General features: G+C 56.6%; 3 protein-coding genes across 3 annotated transcripts; all 3 read left to right on the forward strand.

The window, feature by feature from the left end:
• The first annotated feature begins 3,977 nt into the window (after positions 1–3,977).
• DICSQDRAFT_105964 (uncharacterized protein) lies at positions 3,978–4,868 on the forward strand. The gene is made up of 2 exons (XM_007365837.1): positions 3,978–4,746; positions 4,803–4,868. The coding sequence occupies exon 1, from the start codon at positions 4,044–4,046 to the stop codon at positions 4,698–4,700; it is 657 nt and encodes a 218-aa protein (XP_007365899.1). The 5' UTR covers positions 3,978–4,043; the 3' UTR covers positions 4,701–4,746; positions 4,803–4,868.
• A 390-nt stretch (positions 4,869–5,258) lies between these two features.
• DICSQDRAFT_86378 (alpha/beta-hydrolase) lies at positions 5,259–7,554 on the forward strand. The gene is made up of 11 exons (XM_007365838.1): positions 5,259–5,578; positions 5,626–5,960; positions 6,019–6,029; positions 6,081–6,149; positions 6,209–6,419; positions 6,488–6,623; positions 6,683–6,837; positions 6,911–7,032; positions 7,107–7,196; positions 7,286–7,354; positions 7,416–7,554. The coding sequence occupies exons 1-11, from the start codon at positions 5,268–5,270 to the stop codon at positions 7,527–7,529; spliced, it is 1,623 nt and encodes a 540-aa protein (XP_007365900.1). The 5' UTR covers positions 5,259–5,267; the 3' UTR covers positions 7,530–7,554.
• Positions 7,555–9,209: 1,655 nt separating this feature from the next.
• Positions 9,210–10,197, forward strand: DICSQDRAFT_60601 (uncharacterized protein; the record flags this gene model as incomplete). The annotated part of the gene is made up of 3 exons (XM_007365839.1): positions 9,210–9,817; positions 9,891–10,027; positions 10,085–10,197. The coding sequence occupies 3 exons, from the start codon at positions 9,210–9,212 to the stop codon at positions 10,195–10,197; spliced, it is 858 nt and encodes a 285-aa protein (XP_007365901.1).
• Positions 10,198–11,397: the final 1,200 nt, after the last annotated feature.

The following is an 11,397-nucleotide window of genomic DNA, read 5'->3' on the forward strand; positions in this document are numbered from 1 at the left end:
GTCTGGGTTTTCGAAATATGTTAGCTAACAGAAAGAGAGAGAATAGAAACGTGCGATATAGGTCGTCGAAAGGAGTCCCGAGTTGATCAGACTCGGAGGAGGCCCAGTCGACGAGGAAGAGAGAGAGATAGAGACGAGAGTGAGAGATGGTTGTTGTCGAGAGACTAGCTGTCAAAAATATGACGCGCTCGCTGGCCCGAAGGGGTAGGTGGCGCGTCACGAGAGGGAGAGAGGTTCGCTCGAGGGATAGACAGGGTATGAGTATCTCGATTGAACGCTCCAGTTTGTACATACAGATCTGGGTTTATATACGGTTCATGGGCGCTATAACAGCTCTAAGGTTCGGGAAGACTCGGGCTAGATACGAGTGAGATAAGAGAAGCTGAGAGATCGAGGAGAGACAATCCCGAAGCACGGAGTCGATCAGGTACGAAGGGAGAGAAGAGAAGTAGCGCGTGACGCGGGCGCTACACTCCGTGTTGCGACTCGGGCGTCTCATAAGCCAAATCGGGATGTTCACGGGGCGTACCTCTCGTGCGTCGCCTCGCATGGATAGGTGCTACGGGCATTTGGAAGAATGGAGCTTGTCCACATTTATCAGTTTTTTTTTCACTCACATGAGCAGTTGCAGTACGGTGACAATGATGCTCCAGGGAATATCTCGACAATCGTACCTCACGAGCTTGAATGGGATGTAAGAAGCTTAGTCCCTCGCATAACACAAGCACCACTGACACGGGTTCCATGTGCGAGTCATGCGCGTCGATGTGCACCTGCTATCCATTGCCCACGTACTTACCAGTCGCGCTTGCCGTGCCCTTCGTCCAATAAATAACCCGGAGTGTCTTTGATTCTTGCGTCACTTGCAGCGGCAAGTGGGGTTTACCCTTATAGCCTTGTCACGGTCGCTTTCTGTTGCTGAGTCGTCCTAGGAAGCAAAGGGCTAGCGACCTGAGAATTGAGTACGCCCTATAGCGGGTTTCGACTCGCAGGCTGTGCCGAGACCATAAGGCGAAACATCACGAAAGGGATTGCCATAAGTTCATGTAGGCGTCAAATGGGACTCTTCCGAGCTATGTTACTCTTCCATAAATCAGAATCTTATATGCGTAGGAGCACATAGGTAGCAGGGCGGTGGTTCTGAGTCGTCCGCCCGAACACCGCTAGGTCTAGCAACACTGGTACGACTCCTGTCCGTATTCGAGTAGATGAGACCCGTGCACAACACAAGGGACAGTAGCAAGCAAATCTCACGATCCCAGCGAGATCACATCAGGTAGCCGACAGAAGAACGAGATTGCTTGCGTAGAGAAAGATTACGCTACATCTCTACCAGCGGCTCGGAGGTGGTAACGGTGGTATCAATGGCTTCAGATATTTCTGTACGAGATGTGTGTATTTGAGTAGAGGCGACGGAGAACGACCTGCCACGTCTTCGTGGCGTCCGTTGGTCTGTAGGAAGAAAAGCACATCTGCAGAGACGTCAAGGCTAGGTATTTCGAGGAAGGGAGACCGGCGCCAAACGTCCAGTCGAGCGATGGGCGCTCTCGCCCGACGCAGTTTGATCCTGTCCCGCCGTCTCCTCCCGCTCGCTGTCCTTTTGCAGCTTCCTTCGCGAGCTTCGCCTGTCGAAGAGACTGGACTGGAGACGTGTATCCATGTAGGAGATGACAAAGTAGACAACCAGTCTATCTCGCCGATGGGTGAAGATACCCCACTCTTGAGAAGAAACTCTGTACGTGTCGCGCAGCGAAGAGCCAAAGGCTGCAACTTAACAGGCCATTCCATAGAGCGGTTGTCATACTAGGAGATCGTCCTGAGAGGAGAGGGTGTATGTCGGTCAGGTTTAGACGCTGAAAATTCTGGCCACCGCGCTGTGCCACGCCTGCGCCCGCTAATGATTGTCCTCAATTTCACAAGCCGTTTGAACATCTCGCCCTGAGAATCCTCGACGGCTCTTGTGGATCATTGCGCAGAAAATCTGTGCTCGCAGCTGTATGCATGTGCACTCCATCAAGCAGAGCATTCCCTGCACCCGCAGTATGCTTGCGACTACATCTCCTTACAAGACTGTGCAGGGCCGCAGGCGCACGGCGTGCAGCGTGCTAGAGTGAAGAGTATAAGGAGCAAAGAGCCGCTACCTACGTGGTGCTCTCCAGAACATCCTCTAAGATTGCTATGTTGACACTCAACCCCCCGTCGCTTACGGCCTTTCTCTCTTCTGTGCTGCATAGTGCCATTTTGACGGCCGGAAGTTCGGCGGTCGGTGACCACACTGTAGGTACTCGGCTGCAATTTTGAAGCAAGCATGCTCATCGACTTCCAGGACACCACGAACGCCTCCACTGTCCTTCTGGCGCTGGACTGTCGCGGTCCACAAGCTGGCCACTGACTCGCTGGATGTGTTAGGGCTGGCCCGCGCAACTCACGAGCTCTGACGATGCTTACAAAGGCTTCTTCACCGGCTGCGCCCTCGCCGGCGACGGACCGCTCGACGTCAACGCGCATGTCCAGGACTTGTTGAACGCGGCGCACAGCGCGGAGACGGCTAACGCCTCCGTCCCGATTACCTCAGGAATTGTGCGGAGTAAGTCTGTGGTATTGTGACATCCCAAACGATCGCAGATAGGCTGAAAGGCACCTTCGCCAGCGCAAATCCTCTGGGATGGAATCTACGTCCCCTCCGAGTGGATCAACGTCACGAACCAGCTCCTCCCGCAGGCCGCGCAGGAGGTCCAGAGCGAAACGCTCGCCCGTCATGGGTACGTGTATATACATATGGTCGCAGGACCTCCAGCTCCCATGCACCTGATGCGCTCTCCCTATGCAGGCAGGTCAAGCGTGCCGGCATGCAGAGCTCAAACTCGACCGCTCCGACCTACACGACCATCGCCATCTTGTGCGGAGACGCCCCGAATCGGACGCACGCCAACGGAGCGACGATAAAAGATGTCTTCGAGACCGTCATCAGCACTACACACAATGTCTCGCGCATGTGTGCGTGCCTGCAGCGTCTTCGGTGTTGCGGAGGACTGACGCAATCGTTTCTTTCTTCTGTAGTCGGTGACGTGTGGCCGAATCCTATATACACCTGTGCGTTCTGTCCTGAACGCGCTGTGGAGCGGTATACGGTCCGTTCAACAGGACACTTGCAAACAAGATTCTGGTGGTTAAATACGGTGCGCCCGCTACTCTTACCGTTTGGTGCTTCTCTGTCGGTGCTGAACGGTCGATCAGTACGTTCCGGTCACGCCGTTCATTGGCCTGGGGTGACCACGAGGCAGATTATCGCTCACATGCCAAGCACGAGTTTCTAGGATAGGCTTACGAGGGTATGGCACGCTAAGTCTCCGGGGCTGCTGAAGCGGTGTGCCCTCTGAATGTATCTCAAGGAACATATTGATTTGCGTCTAGTAGTCGTTTGTAGGCGCCCGTCAAGCGCGGCGAAACGACAAGAATCGAGCACCTCTAGTATACTTGTGCATATAACCCTGTCACGTAACTACCACTTGATGTCTGATCTGATTGAATTTGTTGGTTACACACCTGCAAGCACATCCTCCACGCAGCGGTTGAGAAGCGCTGATGTCATGAATTTGAAACGACCTCCCGCAACTTGCAATTACAAGGCGCGCGACGATGTACTCGGCCGACGAAGTCGGACTCCTATCTACTTGCTCCGTGGTTCGCCTCTCCTTACTTACCAAGGCCCACCATGAGAAGCAAGATACCTGAGGAACATACGCTACCGCTGGAACTGATACACCAGGTGAGTTTCGGTCCCACGGTCACGACATTCATGTCGTAACTTACCATCCTCAGGGTGAGCATTCAGCATTATACATTGACCTCTCCAGTATCTGACATAGCCAAAACATCGTAACATTGTATACTCAGTCTTCAGCTATGCTTCTCAACATCTTTCTACTGCTGCCACCCTGTGCCGCGTATGCCGCACCACTCGCTCCTGGGTCCTCCCTCTCCTCCTCAACACCCTCACCCTCACCTCCTCTCAGGCCATCGCTCGCTTCGCCTATTCACTAATGGAAGGGCCCGATGACGTTCCCTTAGACCCCACCCCCGCCTCTCTCGTCCGCAACCTCTGGCTCGGGCCCACCAGCAGCATCGACCAGAACGACCTCGACTACGGCTCCAACGCTTGGCCCATCACCCTCATCCACCAGATCCTCACCCGCTGTACCGCCCTGCGCGCCCTCGCCGTCGTCTGCATAGGCCAAGCCCGCTGGTACCGCCTCACCGGGGTCATCCCCGTCTCTGTCACCTCGCTGTGGCTCGGGCCCGTCCACGGCGAACTCGACTACAAGCATCTGCCCTGCGCCCCCAACCTGCGATACTTGACGAGCCTGGACACGTTCATGCTCGATACCGAGGTCCGCGACCTCGTTCTGTCCCCGAGCATCTCTGTGCTCAGGAGAGTGTACTCGTCTGCGGACCGCGTCACGCTAGCGTTCGACCAGCTCGAGTGCGTGCAGAGGGCGACGGTGCTGGAGAGGTTGGACATAGTGTGTTGTGGGGAGACGGAGGAGGAGGCGAAGGGCGTGCTGGAGGAGACGGCGAACAGGTACGAGTTTGATCGAGATCGTGTTGCGTTGGTGCCCGTATCGTCGTATTGCGATGGGAGGCGCGATGTCATTGCAGTCCTCTTCGGAGACTGGGCTGCACATATTCGTCGTTTGTGATCGCCACAGGTATCTTTGGCTGCTGTTTTGTCAGATGGGCAGAGAGGTTCGCTCGTCTGTCCTTAATAGGCTGGCGACATCAATGCTCATCTCCATCCTCAGGTGTACACTAGGTCTTGTACAAACACGATGTTATCATGGAACCATCCTATATGATCATCATGCCACCATTGCGGGTGCTGGACTCAAGCATAGAGCATACTCCCGATCCTCACAGTCCTGCTAACTACCAGCTCAACCATACGTTGCCAGCTCCGAGTGTCGAGGAGCCTTATCAAGAAGCTGCGGTGAGCGCAGCTACCGTTCTGTCGCTGTGCAATCTCCCTTCATAGCATACTGATTCACCCTTTCAGAGGAGCAGCTTGGTCTGACAGCTCCGCCGTCCCAGGTCTATCACCTAAGCCCTCCGTACGTCTGGAGATGACGGCGCAGTGGTAGAAGCGCAGTCGCGGGCGAGGGAAGCAGGTATATATGCGTCCTGACATCCACTGCACATAGCTCGTCAACACGATGTTCTCTAGCCTCCAGCGCCTCGTGGTCCTCTCGCTTCTCACCCCCGCTCTCCGCATGCAAGCGTCATCATCCTCAATACAATGGGTCTCTTGCGACCCCTCCGTTGTCTCGAACCCTGCACTCTCCTGTGGCTTCTTCGACATCCCGCTCGACTACCACGACCCCGCCGCCGGTCGGGGCAGGCTTGCGGTCATCAAGGCGAATGCGACGGGCCCGCGGCGTGGGACGGTCTTCTTCAACCCAGGGGGCCCGGGGGGATCCGGGCTCGAGGCGCTGGACGCGGACGCGGCTGTGTTGGGCGGCCTCACCGGGGGCGTGTACGACATCGTGAGTTGGGACCCGAGGGGCGTCGGGGCGCTGACCGTGTACGTCGAGGACTTCCCTGTAGTGGCATTGGCTGATAGCATGGCAGGCCAGGGGAGATCTTCTGCTTCGGCAGCGCGGAAGAACACGACGCGTTCTTTAACGGCACCATCGAGCTTACTGGGGTCGAGTACACGGGCAGCTTCACCGACCCAGCGGACGTCCACGCTTTGTTCTCTCAAACCAAGGTTCTTCAGCACAAGTACGAGGAGGTCGGCCGGAAGTGCCTCGAGGGCCCGTCGGGGCGGTATCTGAAGTATGTCGGGGCGGCAGCGACGGTGCGCGACATGATTGCACTGGCGGATGCACTGGACGGGGAGGGGGCAGAGGTGAATTATGTTGGGGTGTCGTATGGGACGCTGTTGGGGTCGTGGTTTGTGAATAGTAAGCTCCTGGATTCTCTTGGTAAGGTTTGTGATGAATGCAGACAAGTTGCTTGCAGTGTTCCCGGATGTGAGTGAATCCGTTTGTCACGAAGTGTGGTCGTTAATGAGACGCTGTCAGCGCGTCGGGCGGGTGATCTTGGACGGCGTAGTCGATCCCGTCAGCTTTGCGACCGAACAGATTTCATTGGTGCGTCGATCGCGTTCGCGCACCGTCATCAAGCCCTCACTGATAGATTTTCCCAATAGAACGCCGCGAACTTTCTGCTCAAAGACGCAGACAAAGTGTACGAAGCCTTCATCACCGGCTGCCTTCTCTCCGGCACCACTGGATGTCCCATTGCCGCGAACGCGTCGAGCCCCGAGGAAGTCAACCAGAACGTCCAAGCGCTGCTGCGAGCTGCGCATGACGCTGCTCGGAGGGACCCATCCGTCGCGGTCTCTTCAAGCGTGATCCGGTGTGAGTACTGGCGCATTTGGTCCTGTCTGCCTTCCCGACTCATACTCCACACGTCCGTGATCGAGCAGCTTTGCTCTACACACAGATGGAGTCGCCGGAAGGGTGGTCGCAGTTAGCGAACGTCACGTATCCACAGCTTGTCCAGGCAGTGGCACAGGAAGTTAGTGAGAGCACGTTCTTGCCGTCACGGTTTGGACGCCCCAGGTGAGCTCTGTCAAGTAACACGATACCAAAGATTTTCAAATGTTCACATTTGGGGGCAGAAACCCTCTGCGATCGCGCTCCAGCGCCAGTGAGACAGGGGTGTCCTACACCAGCCAAGCGATCTGGTGTGGGGACAGCGTCGACCGGGCCAGCACGACTATGCTCAACATTTTCGACGACCTGGTAGCCGGGACTAGACGTGTTTCCCACCTATGTACGTCTTGCGACGGGTGTCGCCGTCACATGCCACTCATCTCACATCGTATGATGCGCGGTCGCGTGCATAGTCGGGGGTCTGTGGCCGACTGCGTTCTATTCGTGTCCTTTCTGGCCTGTGCGGTCGGTGGAGAGGTATCGAGGCCCGTTCAATAGGACGCTGGCGAACAAGATCCTGGTGGCGAGCAACTTGGTACGTATGTGCAGATGTGATGCCATCGAATCGATGTGATCTTGCGATGGTGCAGTTCGCTGACTCGTGGCTAGCTCGATCCCGCGACGCCTATCGCCGGCGCCCAAAGGGTGGCTGGTCTCCTCGGCGAGAACGCGACACTCGTCACGCAGAACGCTTTTGGGGTAAGTCGGGTGTACTAGTTGGTCGTCTTTGGTTTCCCGAGCTAACGGCTGATGATCAATGCTAATCACAATCACCTATCTCGTGACAGCACACCACGCTGTCAGAGCCGTCCACTTGCGTGAGCACGATAATGATGACGTACATGCTCACAGGAAAGGTGCGGCTCTCGTTGCTCATTGGATTTCGTTGCCAGCTCTGAATGTCTTGGTGCCCTGTAGCTTCCCGAGGGGCCGGTGGTGTGCGAGGTTGATGGAGGCTTTGAAATGTTCGAGGGAGTGGACACTTCGGACATCTTGGCTCGGTTGTCAGGTCCCGATGTGCGAACGCGGTAATGTCAAATGGGTAGCTGTGAACAGGGAACCAGTTGGATAACTACCAAGAACGGAGCATCGTACGTGGTGATACATCGTTCGACGGTTGAGCGGTCGCGCGTAAGAGAAGCACATCGCTCAGCGACTCCTGAAGCATGAATCTAACGTGTCTTATCTTACACTACTGACCTCAATAATTCCAGGCTTGTTGCGTATCGGCTCCCCAGTCGCACTGCGCTTCCACAGCCACTCGGTCAACAATCGGCATCAGGAGCATTGCTCCACTTCGCTCTCGATTGTGATACTGGTGCGTCTATCGCGGCTCGGAAAATAGACCACTCCTCGGAACTCCGGTAATTGATGTTCTGAAAGGTAAGGCCCGCAATATATCGCGAAATACATTTAGGCACATCTCACACAGGTGCTATTCAAGGTGAGTTTCGAAGTCGACCAAGATATGCGAGTTTAACGTGCGAGCTTGCACACATCCTGCTATGGTTCTACGTTTCAACGCCGCACTTGTACCTGAACGCGTACCTGTGACATGCGCTTGCGACGCCCGCCCGTCTTGCTGAGGAGTTCTAGCTCTAGTGTCTCACCAATGGAAACCGTGGACACCCTTCGTAAGTATATCTCCGTCACCGATTTAGCGGGTGTTCACGCGCTCCACCAGATTCTCCCTACAAATGGTAATTACCGTCCGCGTCGGCGAGGTCTAGACAGCACCCCAATGACTCAACGGCATTCCGATCACACTCTCTGCGTCTATCTGCAATCCAGACGTATGTCGGTCGAATTAAGCCGGTGAGGTATTTGTAAATCACTCGCGCCGATTGTGAACTTCCTGAAGCATATGTCGCAAACGCTTACGGTTTGGGACCTCTGTACGTGGCTCTTCTCACATGTCATCCCGCATACCTGGCAACAACAACGTGCGGGTCCGCATTGGCTTGATAGAGAAACATGAGCTCCCGGAGGTGTGCGATAGCACTGGAATCCGGCATGCAATCGTGGACTCGCGGTTCCGACCCGTGCTGTGTTCGCAGTCCCCTTCCGACAGCGTCACGACTCGCGGCGTACGGGAGCGCCGTTATAGTTCATGCCTCAATATCTAGATCGTACGTCACATAAATATCGGTGCATGCGCAACTGCGTCGCCGAAATCCACAATTCGGCGTCACTCTGCTCCGCATACTAATACCTCACTCTCAAGGACTACGGCCTCCTTCTCCACTGTTCGGTACGTACGATCAGTGAAACGTATACTCCCATCGGCGCTCGGCATGTGGTCGGCGCATTCCCACCTGTGTCCTTCTGCGTCCGCTATGGTGCCGGGATTTTCTCGCCTTGTCAAGCGGCCGCACTAAAAGACACTCACGCCAGCGGAGACATGAGAACTTCAGGGGCAGCGGCTAAGGATGGCGTATGCTCTTTCCTGTGTGAGGGAGCAAGGCTGTGGCGGGCCTTACGCGCGCGTATGGGTATACATATGGACTGTGCGCACGATCTACGCCGCGTCCCCCTCAACGCTTCGAGCAACCCTCTCGTGACAGTTCGTCGTTCCCTATCACGCGAACGCCAAATACCCGAACACCCCTGCCCATGAACTCGGAGGCGACCCCGCAATCAACAGCACCCCACACCCCTGCAGTCGTCGAAGCGGACCCCAACTCGTCCAGCTCGACACTCGTTAACCACGCCATGTCTCCTGCATCGACCTCGCACGGGCCCTCGACTCCAGCCTCGCCCTTCTCCGCCTCGTTCGACCCCAACGAGTCGGCGCTCTCCACCCAAGCGTCGCTCACCACTCCCCTCGCGATCCGCCAGGGCCCCTTCTATCCCTCCGGCGACGTCCAGCTGCGCCCCGCAGGGCCAGACGTGAGCGCGCTCTTGGCCCACCGCCTCTCCGCGTCGTTTGGAGCGATCGCGGAGCAGATCGCAGCAGCCTCGCGGGCGCTCGCCGTGCCCGCCTCTAACGCCGCAGGCGCCCTGGAGGCCCCGAGCGGGGGAACTGGGGGCGGGAGCCCGAGTCAAAGCGCGGAGCTCGTGGCGCTCGAGACGAGGCTGGGGATCGTCGAGCGCGCGCAGGAGCAGCTGAGCGCGGACGTGCAGCAGGTGCAGGCGGAGCTCTTGCGGCTGAACGGAGTGGGGTCTGCGCACGGGGAGAAGGAGCAGGGAGAGGGCGGGATCGTGGAGGTGCGGAACGGCGCGGGGGCGGAGGGTACGGGCGAGTTCAAGAGCGCGACGGAGATGGCGATTGAGGAGCTGCAGAAGAAGGTGGAGGGGATCATCGAGACGATCAAGTTGGAGTGCGTCCTTTTCCCCTGAATTCTGCGTGTCTGGAGAGTCTCGCGCGGTGCGCTGACGGGTGCATGCAAACAGTCAGGCGCGATTGTATGCGCGGTTGCATAACTCGACGGTCACCTCGAACAAGCATCCTATCCAGGCACCCGTGACGGCCAACGGCAAGGTCCCGCAAAACTTCCCGAACACGAAGGGCGAGTTCGAGCATCTCACCAGTGGGTCTTGTCTATGTAACCTTTTGCGCGTGCTTGAAGTTCTGACGTGATATGTAGAGGAGCGATACGAGCATATACTCAATGCATACAATGTCACGCCGAAGGGAGACACGAAGGCTAAGCGCGAGCAGCTGCGCGAGTTCATCGGCCTTACACCTCCCACAAACTGAGTCGCCCCGACATACACGGCCTCTCGAAAGTGTGCCGGCTACATGAGGGCCGGTGTTCTATCACATCTTATGGATCATCCTACTATACGGGATACGTAATAGGCAAGCTACATGGGTACACGCGAGTCACCGTCCATAGAATAGAGTTTGGGTTCGTTCTCCCCATACGAGTACGCTCGTCTGCCCGCGAATCACCCAGGCTTGGCCGCCAAGGTATTGAATGTCGGACTTCTAGCTCAAACCATATCGCCGACTGTCATGAAAGCGTCTTCATGAAGTTGTCGGCGCGATCAAGCAGAATGCGATGAGTGGAGCTTTGAGGTTCTTGGTATAAGACAGAGGGACTGCATGAGCTTGGCATCACCACCGGCTAGCCATCCGGCTGCAACATCCGTGGGGCATGGGGTACGGGTACCAGAGCATATATATGCGCAAGAAGGCGGGAATGCACGAATTTGACGACTTCTATTCCTTCCTGGATCCCTGTCAGTGAGTCTGCGACAGGTGAGTTGGCCTAATCGTGGACAGTATACAAGCCTTGGACGAGCCCGACAGAGTCTGAGGACTGCGAAAGGGTGCACGATATGGGTGATTGGATTGCGAGTCACGAATCGCGCCGGCATAGGTGGGCCTCCTTCGAGGAATTTGTATTTCTCTTGGGACTGGACTGGACTGAACCCGGAGACGATGGAAGTTTTCAGGGTATATAAGGCCCGTCCTTCCTCCAACTCGACTCCTTCCACGTCTTCCTCCACACGCTGGTCCTGCGCTGATCCACTCCCCTCGTTGCTGGCCGCTCATCTCTCCTGGGCGTACGATGCTAATGGGCTCGAGCCGTTGTTTCGGTTCACGCCTGTCGCGCACGCCGCACGGCGTCTGCCACGCCACTATGCTAAAGTCCCGCTGCGGCCACATTGAAGATGCAAGTAACGGACTGGATAACGCCTCCTTCGCTGCCAATGCACCTCTACCATTAGCATGCGATCATCTCGCGATGCAGGGGGCTCCGCTGCGATGAATGCGCCGGCGAAGGAGCGGAAAGATGAGTGGCCAGGTGAGCATGAGGTGCCGGTATTTCACATCGCGGTCCTCGCCGTCGTCCTCGGCCAAGCTCGGACAGGACGGATTACGACTGCTCGTGGCTTCTGCAATACATCTGCGAGCCCCTGTAGCAGCGAAAATAGCCTCAGGGTTCTGTCA

The sequence above is a fragment of the Dichomitus squalens genome (genome assembly GCF_000275845.1).
Source record: "Dichomitus squalens LYAD-421 SS1 unplaced genomic scaffold DICSQscaffold_14, whole genome shotgun sequence".
NCBI lineage: Eukaryota > Fungi > Basidiomycota > Agaricomycetes > Polyporales > Polyporaceae > Dichomitus > Dichomitus squalens.